The sequence below is a fragment of the Cydia amplana genome, chromosome 4 (assembly GCF_948474715.1).
Source record: "Cydia amplana chromosome 4, ilCydAmpl1.1, whole genome shotgun sequence".
Lineage (NCBI taxonomy): Eukaryota > Metazoa > Arthropoda > Insecta > Lepidoptera > Tortricidae > Cydia > Cydia amplana.
The window spans coordinates 4,763,227-4,789,051 of record NC_086072.1 but is presented as its reverse complement, the minus strand read 5'-3'; the positions used below and the strand labels follow the sequence as shown (position 1 = coordinate 4,789,051).

The 25,825-nt window shown below is 36.3% G+C and overlaps 1 protein-coding gene across 1 annotated transcript in view; it reads left to right on the top strand.

The window, feature by feature from the left end:
* Positions 1–25,825, top strand: part of LOC134663109 (metabotropic glycine receptor) — a 130,525-nt gene that overhangs the window by 88,291 nt on the left and 16,409 nt on the right. Inside the window, exons 4-5 of the mRNA XM_063519443.1 lie at positions 7,999–8,122; positions 22,562–22,705. Coding sequence (XP_063375513.1) covers positions 7,999–8,122; positions 22,562–22,705 — 268 coding nt within the window. The remainder of the gene's footprint in view (positions 1–7,998; positions 8,123–22,561; positions 22,706–25,825) is intronic.

The following is a 25,825-nucleotide window of genomic DNA, read 5'->3' as shown; positions in this document are numbered from 1 at the left end:
TTCAATTTTGGCGTGAATGTTTCTATGAAGATTATAAAAGTAAGAGATTCGAGTTTTCGTAATAGTTTATTAAAATATATGAAAAGTGTTTATACGGATATTTCAAAATTCACGCCCTAAAGAGGTAAAATTGAGGGTTGTAAGTTTGTATAGAAAGTTTTCAGCGTTTTTGGAAAATTTTCCCGTAAGATGGTGAAAAAGGGGTTGAAAATTTGTACCGGGAACAAAATTATTTTTCAGTAGGGGATTTAAAACTTCGTAAAAATACATTGCGACAAACCAGTGTCGTGTATTTCCAAATTATAAACCCTATCCTGCTATCTTTATATGTTCATGCAGAATACACAGTCCGCTGTAATGCTGTGTAAATTTTATGAATCCTCTTTTCTTCTTCTTCGCGTTGTCCCGGCATTTTGCCACGGCTCATGGGAGCCTGGGGTCCGCTTGGCAACTAATCCCAGTAATTGGCGTGGGCACTAGTTTTACGAAAGCGACTGCCATCTGACCTTCCAACCCAGAGGGTAAACTAGGCCCCGTATTGGGATTAGTCCGGTTTCCTCACGATGTTTTTCCTTCACCGAAAAGCGACTGGTAAATATCAAATGATATTTCGTACATAAGTTCCGAAAAACTCATTGGTACGAGCCGGGGTTCGAACCCGCGACCTCCGGATTGCAAGTCGCACGCTCTTACCGCTAGGCCACCAGCGCTTTTTTATGAATCCATAAAATTAAATAAATAGCGTAATTTAGTTCTATCGTCCGTGGGAGAATGTTTTCGATGGCGACGTCGACTACTGTGACGTATTATAGTATAATAAGTTATAAGATCGAATAATTCTCATTTTAATAAAAAAAAGACTTAAAAGATATATAAACAAATACTACAGCAATTTAACAAATCCAAATTAACCACTTGTATGCGGGTGAAACTGGATATCAAAATTTCTATCGGCCCGATTAGAACTTTAAGATACGTCAAATATTATGTCTAATCCGATCTGGGGGCATGGCAGTGCCCCCGCCAAGTCGAGCGCGAAGCAAACACTGCCGTACCATCCTTTACTGGAACCATTCCGCCGCATTTTCAGGCCCCTATTTGAGAACCTCTGGATAAGACCAGAACGCAGAAATTTTCGTCATCCAGTAAGCTATAATCACATACTTAAAATCCAAAATTTCAAGTCTGTAGGTCATTTAGTTCCGAGGTTAAGCGAAAGCAAAGTTTCGCATTTATGACGCTCATTCATTCACTCATGATCATCAGAATAGAATTAGTACTTCCCATAAACTCAGAGAGCTGAAATTTGGTACAGAGTTAGAGTTTAATGGCCACATAAAGGGTAAACCTAAAAATATTGCAATATCAGTCACGTTTTAAAGATCTAAGAACTGCATAAGTAAGTTTGTAATCCCATATAAATATATGATATTACAAAGTTACTGTTGCAGTTCTTACAAATAGTAGGTAAAGTAAAGGTACACTACGATGTACGATATGAGTATGAATGAAGATATGTTTAGTTATGATATGTGTATACATAGTATGGGTATGAGTACCCGAAAAGAAGGACTGCCTACAAAAACAGATGAGATCCCATCAAAAACATTACATGTAAAAAGGTGCAAGTCTCGCAACGCTTTTACTACAAAAAAGTTTTGAGATGTAATGTGAAACCAAGTCGATTATTTTAATCAGTGTCAGGGGGTGTTAAACCCGTATCAATAAGATATCTTTAATTTGTAATACATATAATGACTTGGCAATCGCACATAATGCTTTACTCGTACCGTACTCGTAAATATGTGTAATGCTCAAACTGCAATTAGCGCTATACTAGCGTTATGTTCAATTAGAATTTTTAATAGGTGACGATGATCCTTTTGTCATTATGCAGCCGTGCATTGGCCAAGTCATTATACGTATTTCAAATTAAAGATATCTTATTGATACGGTTTTAACACCCCCTGGCACTGATTAAAATAATCGACTTGGTTTCACATTACATCTCAAAACTTTTTTGTAGTAAAAGCGTTGCGAGACTTGCACCTTTTTACATGTAATGTTTTTGATGGGATATAGATTACAATATCTGGGTGACAAAACATATAAAAACTCGAAAATGCGCGTGTTCTCAGAGATAAGACCTAGCTAGATCGATTTTTCGCCCCCGAAAACCCCCATATAGCAAATTTCATCGAAATCGTTAGAGCCGTTTCCGAGATCCCCGAAATATATGTATATAAATAAATAAATATATAAATAAACAAGAATTGCTCGTTTAAAGGTATTAGATTAGATAATGTCAGTATCAAAAATGACGTTTCTTCAAACAAAATCGTTATTTTGACAACCTACCTACTTTATGTTCCCAAAAAAGCATTTCAGCAAAAACAATATCCGTACCGTATCTCATTTTTCGTTTAAATTATGGTCACCAAAACCCGTGTTACGAAGGAAAATATCCCTCGCAACGGTTTGAGATAGCGACAGAATTTCTAAAGTGCAATTAAAAGCTTTGCTTAAACCCTTGTTTGTTGGAAATTCTATCCTTTTAGAAAATGTGCGAGATTTCCGGAATACTCTTGGTATCCATTCGGGAGCCAGTCTACTTAGGTTTGTTGTTTCCCACAATGGCGCAGTTCCAAGTAGGGTTGGAGTTAAACATTGTCTCTATTATTGATACCGAAACCAATTACCAATAATGTGATCATTCAAATGTGTTAATATGTATCTAATAAAGTGTCGATATGTTCATTGGTCAAAAACGAGATACGTGGCAATGGCAAGGGAGCAGTGAGAGGCCTTTTCCCAGCAGTGGTGGCTCTAGGCCAGTAGTTCCTAACCTGGGGGTAATTACCCCCGTGGGGGTAAAACTGGTATTTTACGGGGGTAATAAGCTAACCTAATATAACAATACAACAAACGTACACCTTTAGATTTTTTATTACCATTGGGAGGAGGGATAAAATCAGGTTCCCTAGTTAGTCATAGGGGTGACTGGACTGAAAAGGTTAGGAACCATGCTCTAGGCTGATATAAATAAATAAGAAGCATAAGAATACATATCAGCATCGTTTTAGTTCGTAAAACTTACAGTCATCAATTTTAGGGGGCACTATTTAATGGCATGTAGGAAGTGCCATATATAATTAAGTCTGTAAGGTATTAATAATAAGTGGGTGCCTGTATAAAAATACCGAATAAGTATTTAAGCTAAATACTTGTTATATTTAAAACATTTGTTTCTATCATTAATTATACGTTCATTATTACAAGAGCACGTCTGCTAACTAACATTACTTTCTCTTTTCCTTTTGTTCCTAAGCACACAAGTTTATCACTGCCATATAAAAATAAACGACATTCGGTTTCGGCCAATCACATTACCGTCCTCACTACTAAAACGCTCACAAAACTATCTCAGCAATTGAACGGACTTGTTTTATTTCAATTGCTGGCTGGAGCTATAATTTTTCCACGTACTCTGGATTGTTTTGGAAGTAAGCAAGCAATGGTGAGCTTTACAATTTGCGGTAAGATCTCGCCGTGATAAATGGGCAACGTGTAGGGAATGATAAGTGAAGTCGGGGTGAGTTCATAGGAAATAGAAATGGTGGGAAATAAGTATTTGTGTAAAATGGGGGGTGGTTTAGAAATATCCGGTTCGGTAGGAAACTTGTTATGTTGCCTATTTCAAAATAATTAAGTGAGCAGGTATCAGACCTGCTAGCATGAGTTGCGTTCTCGTGCGCGACTCCATACATCTAGCGCGACTTCCAGTATGGACTCGCGCGCGAAAACGTAACTCATGCTAACAGGTCAGATCAAAGAAGAAAGGTACCTAAAGGAAAAGGCAGGTTGCCAGTGTTGCCACATGTAGATGTTGTGCATACCTTCTCTGTTTGAGGTTGTTTTGATAAAATGTAGGTATTCATAAATATTTTTATATTTAGTATTTTATTTTTAATTAGTTAAATACTTATGATTTCATGCACAAAATGGTATCATAAGATAACAAAAAAATATAATTAAAAAAGTACATTTCTATACGCCTTACACCCATGACCCACCTAATCCCTAATGTCATACTAAAACTAATGTTTTGCTAACGTATACTTCCCTTATAAAGGACTTTTATATACTTACATAAAAGTAAAACAGGTAATTTCCGTAGACAGGCCTTTGAAAGGGTCACGCCGGCTCTTCCGTGCTCTTAAGATAAAACTTTTTATCCCAGCAGCCATACAAAAGAGTTTCGAGAACATTTTACACATCATTATTTTATCGCTAACACATGACATAGAAAATACCCATAACTCAGAAAAAAAAAATGGTCTTTCCGGGATTCGACACCGGAGCCTTCAGCTTCTTTGGGTTATATGATATGACTTTGGTTTGGTATGAATAATGCTTTGCTAACTGATTATAAAGTACGACTATACCACCGTGAAAATCGCTAAAAAAAGTGGAGAATTTAAATGTATATTAGCATTACAATAACCTAGAGTAAATTACACTCAAACAAAGTCGCAGGCAACAGCTAGTTCTAGTATAACATGAAGTCCCGAAATAAATTAAAAGTGGAAAAATTCACTGTCTTGGGTGGGACTTGAAACTACGACCACTGGATCACTAGTACAGTGCTGTGCCATCTGAGCTACCAAGACCGTACCCAATTCAGCGAATATTTCCACCATATATGAGCCCTAGGGAGGCTTTTTAGGGGGGCTTTTTTCCACTTTTAATTTATTTCGAAGCTTAATAGCATCGTTCGCAGACGTTTCTGCTTAATACAAAATTAACATGAAGTCCGTCGCGATATAAATCTCAGTTTGTTAGATTAAGCTCAATGATGTTTCCAAGCTTTTATTTAGATTAACTACGTGATACACATAACAACCAACCAATCTTTATCCACGTTTCGATAATCTTTTGTGGGCGTAGATACGACGACAAAGGAATCAATTAACCTTTTAACCGCCGTAGACTGATAATAAGACATACAAAATCGGGCTCATTTCGCCGCTGTCTGATAAATAAGACAAAACTTCGTGTAACTTCGTACCCCCCGGCGACACGAGCACGCTCGATGACGTATTATATGGCGGTTAAAAGGTTAAATATTAATAATCAACCAAAAAAATTATATGGTTAAATATTTATGGTTAAAACTAGTTCCTTTCAATTAGTTTTCCGTCAGTTTTCCGTTAAATCAAAAAATTTCCTAGTTAGGAATGATAACTTGGGAAATCACTACTGCCCGCCTATTTTTTTGAGAACAATTATTGTAAGAACTTGGATTTAAACAGGGATTCGTTAGCTATTTCTGTTTCAAAATTGCAACCAAAAAATATATAACCTCCCGCCACGTATTAACATAAGCTTTTACCGAAACAAGCCACATAACCATTGTTACTCACTATGTACATATATTTTCCATTTATTCCTCATGTTATGATGTCACAACTGCGATAGAAATAAAACCCTTAAGGCTGGTTATATTATACTATTGCACACCATTTCACGTACGAATAAAAAAAAAACATCCTAGTACCTACTATGCGAGCATGCAACTACTTATGGTCCAAAATTAACGGTATTTTTCGTTCAGGTGTGTCTTTTACTGTATGTTTTGTAGTTCTAAGGAATGTTTATAAATGGAAGAATAAACTCGGAGTAAACCAAAAGGAACATTGGTATTTTTATACTTAAATTTGGACCATAGTTGCAGTATTGTAATATAGTTGGGAGATTTATATATTTATTGAAATTCCTATCTAATGTGCACCCGGCCTGACAATGTCTAACATTTGTGTGGTACAACGGTTTCGCCACCACACACTTAATGGAATTGATAACATTTCTAACATCATTTTTGTTTCGCGCCTGTTTTTTGTTTGGTGCAAATGGCCTTTTGTTACGAAAACGTGTGAAAGACCTTTTTATTATAACAGTAGCCAAAATATCCAAGTCCGTTCTGGTGGATACTCAATTACTCATGGACACACTGCATGGGTCGATGTTTTTAGTTATTTTGAAGTTGGTCGTCACGGTAGTCTAGTCTAGTCCAGTAGGTACATAGTAGGTAAAGTCCTGTACTACAACTATGTCCTACAAAGTACACAAATTCAACACATAATTAAGTATCCGTGTCAATGTTGTCGGTTTTTTTCTACGTTTGTTATTCTTATTGATGAAAATATGAACTAAGGATTGGATAATTTTATTCAAGTAATAATCTAAGATATCCGAGTTAGTTTTGATCCACAGTTAGGAGAATTTGAATTAAGTATAGATGAGTTGTTTTACGTTAAACTTTAACACTCGCAACGCTCAAGAATCCACTTTTCGAACCACTTGCTACGCTCGTTGTTCAACTTTGCAATATTTCGCTTGCTCGCCATTAACACGAGGAGTTAAACAATAATTTCACCCCCTTGTTTACAAATAACTATAGTCTGTCAAAAGACTGTCTCATTTCAAACATAGACAGAGAGAATCATACTATCTTTGTCTTACACTAGTACTAGCACCCAAAAGAAAAGGATGAGTATAGTTTTTTTTTGTTATTATTTACTGACAATTTGGTGTGACCTAGGCCGTTGTCGGCCTAGGCCGGCTTAATCCATGAAAATCCACAGTTTTCTTACTATCCCTAAGTAAAATATACGGCGACCCTGATTAGTCTCGGGAATCGTTTACAACGTCCAAGTGAATGGATGAATGATTTACACAATCCATCTTCCCCCAGATGCTGTCCGTTCACGAATGGATGGAACACAGGAAGGATTAGATCTCTCGGTATCGATGTCACGGATCACTTACGTGTCGATGGGTGAATCCAATTTTTATTTTAGTGTCACTCGTTGCCATGGTTACAATTGTAACATCCATATCAACAAACATTAGTAGAATGTGATACAACATTTCTTGTAACAAATTGTGTCATTATTGTCATTTGTATATCGGGATTCGGGACACTTACAAAACAAGTTGATTCACCTAGATGCAGAACAATATGCGAAGACTCGTATAGTCTTTATTAAGCCAAGATTGATTTAATTGTATGGCTTCCTTAAAAACTGCTAAGCAGTTTATATAAAAACATCAGCCAACTTATATATTTCAAACTTATTTCAGAAAGGTTCTAATAGTTACTAAGAAGACATGTGTCAGTTATACTAGTCCTGTAGTATATTGGCGTTGCTTTTATAATTATAATATACGAGAAAGTGGTCCCATTTCAGTTGCGTGAAAAAAATCATTAACAAGAAATGAGTTTAAGAGATAATGGTTGGTGCTTGCTTAAAACTAAGCGCTGTGGCGACGGTTACAAGTAAAGTCGCACGATGTCTGAGGAATATTGAGCAACGACAGCGGGAGTGTGTGAATGATTCCTCGGACTTCAGTGTGCTATCTGTAGATTTAAGAGCACCTATGTGTATTGACAGTTGCTTAACTATTAGGTGGGTATGTATTTTATAATGCGGAGTCCGTGGCACGTGGTCAATAGATATATCGATGTGGGTAAGGTCCGAATATCTTTGAACACGACACAATTGTCGGATCACAATGTATTAAGGAAAAGGTCTTTACCTTAAATACCGATATTTAGCTTTGATCTTCGCGTCAAAGATCTTTTATATGCGGTTCATCAGTTCAATGGTGTACCTATCATTAGTTTGTTGAAGGTTTTCGGTACTTCATCATCTTCCTCGCGTTGTCCCGGCATTTTTCCACGGCTCATGGGAGCCTGGGGTCCGCTTGGCAACTAATCCGAGGAATTGGCGTGGGCACTCGTTTTTACGAAAGCGACTGCAATCTGACCTTCCAACCTAGAGGGTAAACTAGGCCTTTATTTGTTGTTTTCCTTCACCGAAAAGCAACTGGTAAATATCAAATGATATTTCGTACATAAGTTCCGAAAAACTCATTGGTACGAGCTGGGGTTTGAACCCGCGACCTCCGGATTAAAAATGTGTTCATTTGTTACAGAGGGACGAGCGGTATAGACATAGATCTCCGACGAGTGGACATAGACCAGTGTCCATTGAAGCCTGGGTCGGTGCAACTCAACATCTTCGCAGGCACCGACAAATGCAAGAAGAAGACTACTGAGGTTAGTACTTTCATTTACTATGATTTCATTACTAGATATATTTTAGACGTCACCAAGATACGATAACGATATGTTTAAGATCTAACCTGTCAAATTTGACATTTCTGCGATTCTTGAGATACTCTTGAACGATTTCCACAAGATATGACTTAGAGATCCAATTCACATCTAATAGATTTCTAACACGATCTATCGTAAAAGTGATATTGGTTGCCCGAATTGAGCTGCAAAAGAGAACTAGTTGAAATCTAAACTATAACGTATCTAGAATGGATCTAGTACGTGTCGTCTCTTGTAAATATCTTGAAGTTCGAATACGGCAGAATGTTTCAATTGGCTTGTTTCTTTCCAACTTGTTAGGAAAGGCCAATTACTATGTAGTGGCCATAACTATAATAGCAGTCACCCTATATAGATCTTTCCGATGAGGTTTTTGTTTTACCATCGACGAACTACCTTGGCTGCCTTCCGACTGCATCATCAGATGAGCCCCATGTTAGCATATTATTGCATTATTATCCTAATCACTAAGAGCTATTCAACTGAATCATATATGAAGAAGTAGTTCAAAAAGTTACAAGATTTGAAGCACAGAAGATACATTTATAGGTATATATAGGTACGCAGTGCATCAAAATAAAAGTGTGTAATAAAAATAAAAGCAAAACGAAATGCCATACATTAAAATATTCGATTTCATTGGTACTAGCTGAAAGGTTAAAGCTTTCAAATTATAAACACAAGCAATTTTGTAAATGGGTTCATTAATGGAGTCCAAAAATAAAAGTTAAAAATAAATATTGTAAACATGTACCAAGTTAAGATATTTACTTACCTATTTATACAGTCTACTTCACAAACCCTCTTCCATTTTTCAAACTCTTAAACATTTATACAAATAACAGACCGTCATATCCCCGAAAAAGATTTAAGTAGGTTAATAAACGATTAAGGTTGACAAAACGGAAGATATTAATAACATTTCTTACCATAAAACGACTTTTTCTTTTGAAAAACATTAAAAATAAGGAAAAAAATACAAATTGATGACGTAATCTATTTCAGAAACCGTAATTTGAAAAGTTCTTTTAAACTGCTATCTTAATCATAATCATAATCATTTAATCGCAATCCATGATGGTATTATTCTTCACTCGCAACTAATTGTCAATTAAGTAAAATCGTCAGATAAGAAAATAACGGTACTTAATACCTGCTATCGGATAGGTTGGGAAGATTTATATTAGCGCGATCAAGTTTATCTTTATGAATAAATGGAAGAAGATTCCATCGGTAGCCAATTTTTACAAGACTAACCAAAAAAGAGGTTGAACCGGCTCATACTTGTACATACTTGCCAATACTGCCAATACAATGCCTTACAATAGGGAATATTGCGAGAAAGTCTGCGTAGGGGGCGCTACTCCCACAATATGATATTTCACAATCTAAGGGTCTACCGCAAACGAGGGAGTCGAAATTTTGTTATATAATCTCTCTATGACTCTTACATATTCGAGCGATAAAGAGGCAGATAGCTGACTGAGTTTCGATTTCGCGTTTCCCGGTAGGCCCTTTGTAAACAAACCGCCTTGATGTATCAATATCATACCTATTGATCATCAAGGCGGTTTGTTTACAAAGGGTCAATAATTGTCTGTGAAAACTTGTCAAAAAACAGTTTAAGGTACACTATGTATAAGTTACTCTATGGTATACTTAAGTCACTAGCACGTAACGTAGTGGTATATTCTCTTTGGTCACTAGTGCTGCACTCTGGCGGCAAAACATTGCAGTAATACTCCCTATTTTGGAACTTTACTTAATTATGTAGGTATGAGATTATCATTTGATATTTTATCAGTTGTTTTTGCGGTAAACATTTGCTATAATATTCCAAGTAAACGTGCGTGCGCGCAGTCTTATACATAATATATTCGCATAGTGAAGTAGGGTGCTATAGTTATAGGCCACTACATAGTAATTGGCCTTTCCAAACAAATGAGGAAGAAACAAGCCAATTGATGCCTTCTTGTTAAGAGTGGCCAATTACCTACTATGTAGTGACCAATAACTATTTTTAGTATTTATTTCAATTTTAGCTCAATTGTAGCTGAAGGAGGAAATCGTTTATAAACTGCTGGATATTTAATATATGAGAAGGTCTGTCAGGTAATTGATATAGACAAAGTTTTACTCGCGCTTTAAAAAATGCGCCAAAAAGCTCATAATATCGAATAAACTTTTTTTCTAAGTTAACCATCGCAGAACCATACCATACCTAAACATCGAAAGTAGCAAATCAGACTAGGTACACGTCAAAAGTATCTACCATTATCTAACATTATGTACAATAACGTGTTTACATACATATGTACATTAACAGCTTAACAAAAAGGGTTATGTCTGTATATGTAGAACAATATTAGACTGTGGCAGATACTTTTGGCGCGTTTTAGCGCGTTGTTTCATTCGCTACTATAGGTACCTACCTGGTTTTCCTAGGCAACGTAAACACAATTTCTAAGAATCAAATAATATAGAAATACCTTATACGTAGCTATCTGAGACTATAATCTAGAATTCCGTTACACGTCAAAGCTCTACATCGGCCGACAGATCGGAGAACTGTCTCCGGGGAAACTTTTAGCATATTTCCTCGTTATTGTTTGAGTACGTCCTCAGCATTGACAAATAACTCAAATCCCTGCGGAAAGTCAATCCCAACCCTTATTCTGTCCATTATGTCACACTCAGAGGTAGGGAAATCTGACAGAATGTTTTACTTTTGTACAAGACTTTTTAGGGTTGCGTACCTAACTAAAGCTTAACACTGATTTAAACTTTCACGATTTTTACACATTATTAAATTGTACAACGGGACTTAATCGCGCATCTAAGTTTTAAGATTTACCTCCGACGTTTCGAGGACGGCGTTGTCCCCGTGGTCTCGGAGAATACTGGCTTAAGTTGACATCAGCATCTAACCGCGCGAGTTTTTCGAACTACCCGCACTTGGTCTTGTTTATCCGCTTGAACGTTTTGCGCACTAGGGATGTCACTCTGTCGACACACAACACTAACGATATTCGATTTATCGACTGTCGATATTCGTTTACGCTTACATTTACTAATGACTGGATTCCATGTGGATGAGATCTTGAAACCCTCGTCCCGATTGAAATTACTATGTTTTTTGATTTCAATGGCTTCCCGTACTTTCCTGCTGTAGAAATGACGATCCGTGGACAGGATTTTAGGGTTATGCAGCTCAATCCAGTGGTTTGGTCCTGACTCCAGTAAATGCTCAGCCACGGCAGACTTGTTCACCTGACGATTTTTGACAACTGCAATAGTGATGGGTAGGACATCAATTTAAAATGAGTTTGTATGAATACCTCATTTTCTAAAATGAGGTGTTACAATGTCTTACTTCAAATGAGGTGAAGTAAAGGATTTCTGTTTCTAAGCAAGCTTCGTAAATGCCTCCCTGAGAGCGCGTACCGCGAACCAAATTCGTCATGTGGCGTCCCTATCACACTTACCTACGAATTTACAAGTGCGACAGAGAAGCAAGACATCGAACTTCCTTTTAGTGACTGATTTCTCGCGCCATTTTGACAAGTAAATTAGGATCAAAAAGGCGTAAGATGTATGAAAGCTTGCAGCGCTTACGCTTGTTGTCTTTCGTGTTTAACTGTTAACGTATTTTCGGTGGTGACGCGAAGCGATATAGAAGTACGTCGTGTGTCTGTCTCACTCCCTCTTTGGGTATTTCTAATTCATTGTTTCATTTTGAAAGGATTTTTGAGGGGTTCATGTCATAGAGAGGCGGTGAGTGGTACAAACTCAACGCATTTCTCGATGGACCTTTTGTCGTTGCAATAAGGTTTGTAGTTCGGCAGTTGACACTGTGGTCCATTACTCGTTTCTTCATTTGAGACATTTGAGTTTTGAGTGTCGGCGAGCAGGCGAGCACCTAGCGCCTCGCGCGATCCAGGGTCTGGCAGGGACTCTCTTGCGAGTTTTGAGGAGTGTATGAGTCTTGAGGGTCGCGAGACTCGCGAGTGAATTTGAACGGATTAGCGTTTTTTGAAATTTGAAGTGTGTGAATGATTTGTGTGGCAAGAGGTGTTTGTGATGTGCGCGAGTAAATGAGTAAAATTAATAGAGGAGTGAAGTAAGACATTTTTGCGGTACGAAGTACTGCGACAAATTAACAAAATGAGTGGTACAAATGAGGTGCCTCACGAGTGAGCGACTCAACACTAAACTGCAATATGTTCCTTAACTCTTTCTGCTATTGTGCGCTTTGTTTCTCCGATATAGGAACTACCACGTTGTAAAACGTAAACGTAAACGTCGGAGGTAAATCTTAAAACTTAGATGCGCGATTAAGTCCCGTTGTACAATCTAACTAAAGCTTGTTCGTAAAAGGATAAAACACGTATCCGATGTTCCACATGGAAATGTAAATATTATTTGATTTATAACAGTCATAACTTTCTTAGTTCGTATGACTCATAATAAAATAAAACGCCCTAAGAAATATAATCGTATATCCCGCTACACCAGCGTGAAATACTACACCTTATAAGCAAGTGTGATGAAAATATAATAATAATAATAATCATGCAGAAGGCGGTGATCATGGACACGGCGCAGATAGTCCGCCGGTTCCTCTCTCTGCGGCCCTGACCACACCGGTAGCTTGGGCCTTGGCCCCGCTGCCGGCGGCACCCTAGGTTAGGTTTTTTATAATGTGTTTATATGTATTTTTTATTGTTTTGTAAGTGTTTTTATATTTTACTTTTATATTCATATTATAAATAACCTAACTTGAGACAAAAAATAAATAAAGAGAATAATAATAATTATATTCTTTATTGCGCACAATGAAAACATGATTAAATACAGCAAATTAACATAAAATTAAGCAACAACAGGCGGTCTTATCGCTAAAAAGCGATCTCTTCCAGACAACCTTCAGGTAGTAGAAATTATCGACGGGAAGAAATATGTAAATAAAAAATATGAATATGTATATGTAAAATATGTATATGTGTAATATATTTCCTTTCAGCGACTTAAGGTACCTACTCATTTCCCCTGGAGGACACAATCACTTCCACCCTGTTCAGTACACCGTAGTTGCTTTGAAATTGGGCCTTCGTTTGTGCTTAGTTCACACAGTCCCTATAGATTGCATGCTTAACACAAGGTTAATCGGATACACGTGCGACTAGTGGCGGTTATAACCACGAGTCTTATTATGAGTCTATAATTTGTCTTAACTCGGTTTGATTTTAGAAGACTTAAATTAATCAAACGGAGTCGATACCAGGCGTGTCTCACTCCGCGATTTCGTCGATTTCGTCGCGTAGCTAAAAGTACATCCATTCGGCCCCAATTTTGGGGAAAGCCATAAGCCGCGCGTGGCGCTGTCGCCACCTAGCGGCCATATCTGTGCTGATCGTAACAGACGCGTTTTGTTAGAGAGTGAGTCTTCTGTACTTAGTACTATTATATATTCTGTGTCGATACTGAAGTTATAAGGACCGTACTTAGTCAAAAGGACTCGACTTCTATAGTAAAGACTCAACCATCACTTTCATCTTAAATATTTTAAGTAACTTTTGCATTATGAACACATTTTAATATTGAAAACATTCGCGAAACATCCATCAAAAGATATATTATTATTATTTATTATCGATTTAAAAACGTAAATATGATGTATATTTGCGTATTCAACATTTTTATAATATTATTCACATAGATTGGGGCTTTTCACATAGACCGCTGTCACCGTGTCCAAGCTATGGGAAAAACACTATTAATTTGTATGTAAAATCAGCGCTACTGGAAAGTTGTAAAATAATTGCGTCGAGTCTTAACATCAAGGACTCTAAATAACTTAACCTTAATTTTATCTTAAATTAAGTAACCTACAGACAAGTCGCTATACCAACACAATTGGCAAACCATTCAATTGCTTAAGACATAGTCTTGACTGAAATGAATTGATTACACTGGTATTGTAGTTCATACATAGCAGAAAGCCCTGATAATCAGATTAAATTGGATTCGGAAGGATGATAAACCGAAGCTCGCGGATTTAAACCAAGTTTATTGGAAATTATGTATGGCATTGTCATTTGATGTATGATGGAAATATTGGAGACAGTAGAGGCCTATAATCGAAAATTAATTGAAATGTACGCATGTTAAATTTATTAGCAATATATAATATACATTGTTACAATAATAAACATATATTATGTTGTTGTGATAAATTAATTATTAAAATTAACCTCTCGTATGCCGAGTGTTTATTCTAATTAATTATTAATTAGATTTCAATACCCCTAACATAGATCCGCTTTTCGGCATACGAGAGTTTAATAATATAATATTTCGGAATAATAAAAACAAGTGTTTTACAATTAAAAAATCCACTAACTTAGCATTTATTATCTACAGAAAACTGAAGTCACAGTTCAACATAATATTAAGCTTTAAATTGCCGTGGTCGCCTTTCACCATCATCTTCCTCGCGTTGTCCCGGCATTTTGCCACGGCTCATGGGAGCCTGGGGTCCGCTTGGCAACTAATCCCAGTAATTGGCGTGGGCCTAGTTTTTACGAAAGCGACTGCCATCTGACCTTCCAACCCAGAGGGTAAACTAGGCCCGTATTGGGATTAGTCCGGTTTCCTCACGATGTTTGCCTTCATTAAATTGTACAACGGGACTTAATCGCGTATCTAAGTTTTTAAGACTCTCCGAGACCACGGGGACAACGCCGTCCTCGAAACGTCGGATGTAAATCTTAAAAACTTTTAGATACGCGATTAAGTCCCGTTGTACAATTTAATAATGTGTAAAAATCGTGAAAGTTTAAATCAGTGTTATGTTTTCCTTCACCGAAAAGCGACCACCCTTTCACCATCCGAAACCACCATCACCATCGCTCACCATCGCTCGCATCACCGCTTCACCATCTGGTGTACTTCACCATCCGAAATATAAGTAAATTCGATTGTTGCCAAAAATACGCTCTCGGTCGGCTCACACAAATCCCTTTAAAGGATCTGAAGGCCCTTTATAAGGTTCAAATCCGGTGTATTTGCTACGGTAAGTTTTGTGTGGGGACGTGGGCTGTTATTCTTATAGCTTACCGAGTAACTACAGCGCTACAAGAAATTCTAGAAATTAAATCAAATGAACCTAAGGGCGACTTGTCACAACAATCACATTTTTATGACATTTTAAATTCGATGTTTTGTTTTAAAATTGTTATAGGGTTATACCTAGTTATTGGCCACTACGTAGTAATTGGCCACTCTTAACAATTTACTTATCGGTGCAGATTCAATGCGTAGTGCATTGAATCTGCACCGATAAGTAAATAAAAGACTCATGAGAGCGCAAGGAAAATAAATAAATATTATTTATAGGACAATTTTTTTAAACAAAAATTTACTAAGCCCCACGGTAAGTTCAAGATGGCTTGTGTTGTGGGTACGCCGACAACGAGACATATAATATACAAATACTTAAATACATTCAAAACAACCATGACTCAGGACCAAATACCTGTGCTCAATTGCTCATCACACAAATAAATGCCCTTACCATTCGAACCCAGGATCATCGGCTCCACAGGAAGGGTCACTACCCACTAGGGCAGACCGGTCGTCAATGGTGGTCGGTGTAATATAATAATACATTTCCAAAATGTCAAAAATAAAAAGTGCATGTAGCCTCGAGGTCTTACTTTGCTCTGGTTCCTTATAACCGAGCGATTCGTGATACAGAGAATACACACCCTAAATATGTTAATTTCACATTCCATTGACAGCGATTTAGCTGTGAGAATAGTAAATAATAGGGTGTCTCTCAAATGGACAGGCTCTTTTCTTTGTTGGTGAGATTGTCAGTAGAAGGAAAAAGTGTTGTGAGCTTAAGGTTCCTTAGTCTACCTAATTTTGGGATTTGTGGTTAGACACAAGATATGCTATTCTATTCAATTTTTTTACACAAAACGCCTGTTTCATTGTTTCGATCACTCAACGGGACGCCATGTAAGGTAAACGTACTTATGCTCGACGCGGTCCCAGTACATGTCATCTTGAAACTTAAGTCATTGTCAATAGAGGTGACAGCAGGGTGCCATCTATTGGGCATTAGCATGTCGGGCACTAGTACGTTTACCTTAGGTACGTTTAATTTATTCACTCTGAAGTCGGTATTGTTAGGTATTATATACAGTCTGCATTTGAGTTACTAATTAAAGCAAGATAATATTAATATCATGTCCGGGCAGACATTAAGTATGTATTTTAGAATAGATTTCTGATAAGTGATCAGATTCTAGCCTTCCGTCTACTTACAAAAGTTACAAATAGACCAACGTTCGTTTTTGGCAGCTAAGGTATAATTAGTGGCACGCACATAGAGTTACAGTCGCTGAAACGTGAAATTACCAATCTCGCAGCTTGGAATATTTATCGTGCGTTTAACACTCTTGTAGGCTAAGAATTTGATATAACATAGTTTTCATTAAATGACTGAAAAACACAAAAACAAACGAAACAAAATTTATGACAATTAGTTGTAATTAGTAAAATCTATAAACATCGACCAATGATTGAAAATATTGTTCGATAACATATGAACACAAAATTAATACCTATCCAAAAAGCAAACAATAAAGGGTTTGTCATAGGTTATAAATCAGAAAATTACAAATTTCATATAGGGTGACTGCTAATTGGCCGCTACATAGTACTTAATTAGTCACTCCTAACAAATCAGAAAGAAACAAGCCATTCGAAACCTTACTGTTAAGAGTGGCCAATTACTATGTAGTGGCCAATAAGTAACTAGCACTATAGCTTAGTAACTTTGACACAATACAAGATTAATACTACTTAATAGATATAAATAACAGTAATTTTATTGGGGACGAAGTGTAATCGAAATTAACTTCGCATGTAAATACGCAATTACGCTCTATATAGTGCAGGATCTCTAGAACTGAGTATTTATATAAAATCAAAACTCAAATTTCTATTACACCTTATGTGTATAATTGCATGAATTCTATAGTAATTTAAATTGTTTTTTTTTCCTTATTTTCTCGTAATGCATGTTAATTATAAGATGTAATTATTATTGAAAAGATGTGTCCCGCCGAGTTTGTTGCCGGTCCCATATTGGGATACCCTCCTCCAATTGAGGGGGGATTTAAATCTTCTCGGGGCAGAGGTGTAGGGTTGGAGCCGGTCTACCTAGCTTTATTTGACGTTCATAAGCGCATTGTAATTATGCCTACTTGAATAAACTATCTTTTATCTTTATCTTTATCTTTATATATGCATACGACACAGTTCTAGAGATCCTGCTCTACTATGCAACACGAATGTTGGGCAAATAAGGCCAAATCAATCGCCGCATCAAGTTTACACGCACCAGAAAGCGTAGGTACCTTCCTAAGTGTTGGTTTATTCCTGAATCGCCGCATTTCATTAAGTGGCCACAACAGAATCACTAAGCTTTTATTCCTATTACCTACTTTTGCGAGTGATGGCTTATTCGCCTTTCACAAATGGACGGTTTGTGTCGGCCAATTCTTTTTTGTAACATTCGGAAAGTTGTTTTCCTTGGCTTGTGGCTTTTACTTCAGACATTGATCCGTCGCAAGGCGGATTATGTGGAAAAATCTGGGGCGATATGGAAATGTGCTCCATATTTGGGATTTTCTTACGCCTACAATTACTTTGTCTGTTGATAAGGTTCGAGTATCATTTATTGCTCAGCAATTTCTCGTCCATTGTTTTCGCTAATAGTGTTTGAAGACGTCTTGAATCTGTGCCCAATACGTATTTAATATTTTAAAGAATTATTTGATAGCTGACAGATATCAAACTAATGGTTAGAAGGTCCAGATTTCGGTTGTGAGTCTTCGGTTTAAATAATCTTTACTGTCTATAGAAATTACAGAAATTTCAATTCCGCTCTGTCAAGTCCGATACGACAGAGGAGTTGTAGGTAACAGTGAGCGATTTTTTATTATTATATTATATTTGCTTTTGTTTATGTCGGTTCAGTTATCTACAGTGGTTGTGGTATTAATTTTAATTGTTCTTGGTAAACCTACTTTCTGATCATTGAATATAGCTAGGCATGATAATTATTTTTTATTTTCATCTAAGGTCCTTTAATATAAAATCAAACACAATCACAAGAACAATGGCTTGAAAGAATAATGTGAAAATACCTATTTCATAAATATATGGAAATTGTGTTCCATATTCGGAGGCCGTTACGTAGACAATTACTTTATTTTGTTGGCAAGATTCGGGTGTCATTTTATTGCTTAAGGTCACCCGGGGCGAAAGCAACCATGAGGCTAAGGTAACTAATTGAAGTTTCTCTCAATGTAATGGTTTTTATAAAAAGCGCCATGTGTTGGAGGGTAGAAAAATAATTGCTCTATAAAATAAAACACAAATGACGCTCCTAAATCGCTCACTGTTGTACCGACAGAGCAAATTTTATCAACCGCCATTTTGAAGCAACGCTTTGCATTGTGGTGTGTTACGTTTTGTGCCAAAAAAAATATTTCAAACCGTTTTCTGCAAAACGTAACGTTCATCCTAAAGAAAAGATAAAACTTAAGTGCATTTGGTATATTTATTTGAACTGTAGGTCTTGCAATTAATATTTTATTGATATAGTTACATTAACCTCAACTTTTCGTGCACATGGGTTATTGCAACTATTTTGACAGTTGCAATAGCCCCATAGTTTTTGTATGAAAAGTGCCATTTGCTAGTGATGTTCCGTGTCGATATTTCGATAAAGGAATTTCGCATATTTTTGTGACTATTTATAGCCTGACCAGTAATATATGATAATTGTCAAGAGGGCGCTGTTATTCTCATGTATAGGGTGACAATTCAGTGTAGTATGAAAAAATTAGTTCCGCAACATGGCGCACCCTCAATAGATCCTGGTTCACCTATAAGATCTGCAATGGGGGCTATCGCGTGTGAATTTGCCACTAGAGGCGCTAGTGTCGGGTGAGGTCCAATAACATTCACTTTTAGCTGGTTGTGGCGGGTTTCGTGACATAAATTATAATTTCTTTAATATATCTGTTGAAAAGTGATCTCCTTCGTGAAATTATCGCAAATATGGATTATTTGGACTAACAATTTTTTTTACAAAAAATATTTTTAATTATTTTTGCGTACGAAACGGAACTGCACAACATTGCGGCATAGCTACTCGATATGATGATAGTTAATAAACTTAATGAGATTCAAGATTTAAAATTTTGTTTTGGCGCCGATCTTATAAAGTCGCCTTTGACAGCTATACCTCTGGACCTTAGTCAACAGTGGCGCCAACATGTGAGCAAAGAAACGATAGTCCCCATTGGTGCGAAGCATGTAAGACTTTTATAACAAATGACAAATGAGTAGCTTAAATAAGAATTGGATTTTTTTTTTCCAAATTTATATGGGACCATCTTTCGCAAAGATGCAAAGTTTTATTTGGATTGTTTTCGTAAGTAAGTACTTGTTATTTTACTGTTGAATACAGATGTTTCCTTTAGTTTGTAAGAAAAAAATAGAAACTGTTTTTATTATGTTGATTATTTAAATGTCCAATTTAAGAAATAAGTCTGTTTTTTCTTCTTTACCTTAGGTATCAGATTGACGAATGCGTATGTTTCTTAGCATTTCACACAAGGCTTTATAAAAGAGCTCGTACTTAAAACACTGTTTTCTTGTCATCTTTGAGCTATTAACAGTAAACAATTCAAATTACAATAAAAACTCAAGCTGCATAGCTTAATGATTTCAACGAATACTGAAGTCATATGAAGATTTATCGATAAGTAGTATACCAACACTAGCCACTATGGAAGATAGTTGCATTTACCCCATTAAAATGAAAAAATGAATTTGCTGGAGACTGAGCCCTATTCTCTGCGACTAGATACCATTTTCGGATAGGTGTTGCGTGAATAAACGTGTACTCTTACCCTCAACGTTTAGTTACTGATTACAATAATGTTATAAGTAATAGTCACATTAACCTCAAGGTGGGGTCAATGTAACTATTACTGCTCTCGTGGCACAATAAAATAAATTATTGAAAAACCTAAGCTTGTTTGTAGTGTAATTAAAGTTGAAAACGTTCATTGAAATGTGAGCAATTAAGTACATTTATTTGAATAACCCTTCTAATTATATAGCTCATGGTAGAGGGCGGCAAAAATATTATACTATTTTTTTAGTTGCTTTCGCCCCGGGTGACCTTACTTGTTGTTTAATAACATCGTAAAAATATTATATATATAGGGACCTAAACTGGTAATATGTCAAGTGTTTAGCCAATACTGTGGACAATAATTCGGGTTCTTACTTTCGATTTATTGGTGAGATTAGCTCAGGACTGGGACAAGTGGCGTAGGTACTAGAAGAGAGGCATATGTTGAGCAGTAGCAGAGAATAAATAATAGTACTAAGTACAGAAGACTCACTCTCTAACAAAACGCGTCTGTTACGATCAGCACAGATATGGCCGCTAGGTGGCGACAGCGCCACGCGCGGCTTATGGCTTTCCCCAAAATTGGGGCCGAACGAATGTACTTTTAGCTACCTGTAGCAAAGCGACGAAATCGCGGAGTGAGACACGCCTGGCAGTAGGCGATATGATGTTGATGATGATGTTGAAATGTATTGAAATTTAACAATTTCAAATGTTAGTAATATCGAAATTGAAGCCAGATTACATGATCAAATAGAATCCTATTTCTTATTACTAAAAATGTCACTTTGCGGATCGTTACACATTTTGCGGCCCAATCCGTCTTGAGAGAGTGAACTTTCCCATAATACTACAATTGTGATAGGGATAAGTAACGATTCTATTCATCATATTATAAAATCTGATTTGTTATTATACATAATCTTCCTTTAAAGGTTACGAAATATGTCAGTTGTTAATGTTAACATTTAATCTGCTCCACGATAATGCACTCCGATTCCCAAACTTTCTATTGATGTATTAAAATCAAGCAAAATATTAAATCCGGCTTTACAGTTTGGATGGCTAATGGGTGCGTCGTAAAATGTTTTACACGTCAGTAAACGTGATATTAAATTACTCGAACTATAAATTCTCGAACGAGACAACCGCCTATTTAGGATATTTTATTTTTTTCTCTATGACGATATTATCATCGCTAGTTGAGTATAAAGCGAATGTACGGGCATTCTTTAAGACAATCAAGACTATAAAAAATCTTAATTAAAAATAAATATTTATTCTTCAGATTATAAACAAAAAGTAGAGTAGGGTTCTTAGCCTACGTGATAAAATTAGATTGGTATTGGCAAAAAATATTAATTTCAGAAAATAAATCGAAGATATCCAAAAAAAATCCACATTCATTATATTTATATTACGTAAATGGTCATGCCAAGTTTCACGTGATTTAAATATGGCGTTTTAAAATCAGAGCGTTATAACTTCAATTGTATGGGAGCGGCCTTTTGACTTAGGGCCCGATTCGGATTTTGAAATAGATATCTTATAGACATCACCAAGATACGATGATAACGATATGTAAGAATTCACCTGTCAAATTTGACATTTCCGCGATTCTGGAGATACTCTTGAATGACAGAGATCCAATCCACATCTAATAGATATCTAACTCTATCTAACGTGAATGTGACATTGATTGCCCGAATTGCGCTGCAAAAGATATCTTATTGAAATCTAAACTACCAGGTAGATATCGTATCGTTCTCTTCTCAAGAACGGATCTTGTTTTCCGAATACCGCGGTTAATCGACAGCGTTGGTACAGCTACCTAACTGAACAAGCAGCTGAGTTTTCGGCTCGTCTATGTTCGGCGGTTTAAATAATATCCTCGAGGGTTTAAACTTCATGGCGAGTTTCCCGTCAAAAAGATATGAATAAAAATAGCCCTCTCTCAAAATTTCAGTGAAACATTGTTCTCAAAGTATATTATGTATTACGGTATGGTACGCTTTGGAATTAGTTTTAGTATAAATTTCATAGTAAAAAAATGTTTGGTATTATATTTTACTTTGGCGAAGTTAGGCACCAACGGTGACGTTAGGTTTGAAAGGAAAACATGACATAGGGCGATTACTATAGCTATTGGCCACTACATAGTAATTGGCCACTCTTAACAAATCAGAAAAATACAAACTAATTAGGCTTCAATTATAGCAATCACCCTATATGTCGCGGTGTGTATGCAACTTTAACTAGGTACTATTTTATTACTTGGCATAGGTACATTACGGTGTATTGAGAGATTGTATGAGAGCGGCATTTTTGCGGCGGGGTCATGTGGCTCATAATGAAACATCTCCTTGATACAGTGTGTTCCGGTACCCGGGCTGGGCTTCAGACGCGGGTCGTACTGGTGCGTCTGCCGGCGCGGCTTCTACTTCCCCAACACCACAGCCGACCTTAGATACTACAACGGCAGCGATATTGAGGAGGAGTACGAGAAAAGCTTACTAGTGAGTTCACAATACTTACTTAAAGTTCAAGGCATAATTGAAACTTATAACGAAAGGGAAATGACATCACGTGATCGCTTCTCCATACAATCGTGGGCCTCATTGTCATCTATTAACATTATAGAAAATATTATTTGACGTACATAATCACTACAGCTATGCCCCTTCACTTAAGCTTTTTCGATTTTTTTATTGTTATAAGAGTAATTTACCTTTTAAAAGTCTTTATGGAATTTATTTTTCGCCCCTAACTCTTGTAATAATAAAAAATACGAAAAATGTCAAACGAAGGGCATAGCCCTGGTCAATATACAATGAATTGTGTAAATATATTTTCCATTGCCAATATTCAAGGAACAAAATGAGTACTACGTTTGTATGGAGAAGCGGTCGTCCACCATCATCTATTTAAAATAGACTGTTCCATTTATTTCCGCCTTACCCTATCACGTTGACAGCGGGCAAGATGGTAGACAGAGTAGACTATTAATCAACAAATGTAACCCCGTTAAACATTCCAACCTGTTGAGCACTCACTTAGTAGACTAGAAGAAAATGTATATTTTCGGTTTGAATGGGTCTATGAAAGGGATATAACAGCGAAAATCGAATTTCGCAAATTGCAGGAATTTTTTTCTGTCACTCTAATTACGCCTGCATTGGAGTAAAAGAGAAAGATCCCCGCAATTTGCGAATTTTGATTTTCGCGGTAGCCCCTGAGAATCAAAATATGTTTAATGGGTTATCATACCACATCCAAAACAATAATAAACCTAATAATATTAAATAGGTATAGGTACCTACTTCAAAAATAAATACTCTCTTACTCGAGAATTTAACTAGTTACACATTTTATTGTAATAAATAAATATTAACTGAAGATTCAAGTGTTCGAGTAAAATTTAATTGGGTAATATTATTAATATCAAACGCCGTTAAAATTATAGTCACATAATTTTATTCCACGTTGCCCATTGAAAATTAAATTCCAGTGGCGCTTTTAGCGCTTAATTACTTAAGCTCTTTAATTTAATTACTGTTGGTAATTGAGGTGTCTGTTTGTTATTACACAAGGACAACATAACTGAGTGTATCAATTCATTAACCTTGTAGTCCAATCAACATGGCTTTATCATATGGGCATAAAAAAATAAGTTGAAGGCAGAGTTGAGTTTACTTTTTATTTTGTTAGCCTGGTTTAGTGCCCCACTGCTGGGCAAAGGTTCCCCTCCTTTCCGCCACTAAACCCTGTCGCCCGTACTCTCCCGCCAATCCGGAAAAAAATGCGTCCAAGTCGTCCCGCCATCTCCTTTTCGACTATATCTATATCCTCCTGAGTCCCTGAGTCCTTTATCTATAATAAATTATGTGAAATTAAGTATGTTTATTTGTCACATATAATGACTAACTTTGTCATATTTTAAGAACGTGCCTAACTAAATTTGACACTAAAGCCTAACCTAACAACTACGAGTACCATCTTGATATAAGTGTACTTTGCACGGCATCCTTTTGATTTCGTTGCTCTAGCGCACTAGAATTTTCCGACTAGCACTTCTCTTAGAAATAGAAAATGAGGGAACTCAATCTGTGGAGAACCGAGATGGAGTAATTCATTTTTCTGGAACTAAATTTAACACACTGTAAAAATCAATCGTTTTGTTGTTGTTGTGGAATTTGCCCTTGCAAATTGACATGTTAAAAAAATAACGAATTAATTATTAATACGTATTTCAATTACATTATAGTTATGAAACTTATATATCATGTTATGTTGAAATAAAATGATTATACAATTATTTGTAAATCTACTTTAAAAATAAATTTTAAATTATTTGGAAAGTAGATTTACAGAAAGTTCTATAGCTATAAATTACAAATTTAAAATTATACATTGTATAAATACAATGCCAGATCCAATTTACATTGACTACAATTTAATATTGCTCATTGGTATGGTACCACCTACCTACCTACCTTTTCTATTGGACTACTAAGTTAGAGGTTCAAAATTCAGAGCAGAATTATAATACGTGAAAAGCATACCCACCGAAGTTCGAACCACAAAACAACTAAGCGTAAATTAAACAAAAACATCAGAACTACGTTCACACTCTGTTATGTGGGCTGCGTAAAAGGAAAACAAATGAAACACGCATTTATTTGTTTTCGTCTGTTTGCATATAAAGAGCTCACGCAACGTCGAGCTTAAGCTTATCACTTGTCTTGCACATGACATGTTACATTCATGTATTTAATATATATCAAGATTTCGTTATTATTTATTGAAAAGTTTACGGAAAATAAAACTATTTGAACTACAATTGAAAAAGATTATCAGACTAATTACATTTTGAAAACGTGACCGATACGTTGTGTGTTGTTCTAAATGTTGATTCGTCACTGCAATAGCTTTATTGATGCAGTGAGAACTGGACGATTGATGTTTTTTTAGGGTTCCGTACCCAAAGGGTAAAAACGGGACCCTATTACTAATACTTCTATGTCCGTCTGTCCGTCTGTCTGTCTGTCACCAGGCTGTATCTCATGAACCGTGATAGCTAGCAAGTTGAAATTTTCACAGATGATGTATTTCTGTTGCCACTATAAAAAATAAATACTAAAAAGTACGGAACGAGTGGGCGAGTCCAAGTCGTACTTGTCCGATTTTTGAAGTGAAAACTTCTTTAGCGGCGCTGGGCACTTTTTGAGGTGGGGAAAAAATAATAAACTCGAGACAGCGTAAGGCGATCACGTGACCGTAAGCCCCGTAAGGCGGCCACTCATAATTTAGAGGGCCTTTAAATCAATAAAGAAAAACTCAATATTATTTGACATTTATGTTGCGGACTCCTTTTCAAAACCTATACTTACCTTTTTACACACTCTTTACCTATGTTCAAATAATTTGACGTTGTAATGGCAGTATGTAAATAAACATGTCAATGAAAAAGTGTGAACTTATTTGAGAATGATAATAATATATAATAAATAAATAGAATACCTCCGCTAAACGTATGTATCGTGTTACCGGGCGTCGGTAACATAGTGAGGTCAGTTTTCACTTCTATCGGCACTCCCGGAGTGCAACCCTTTGTTTTTTTTTCTTGACTCAATTAT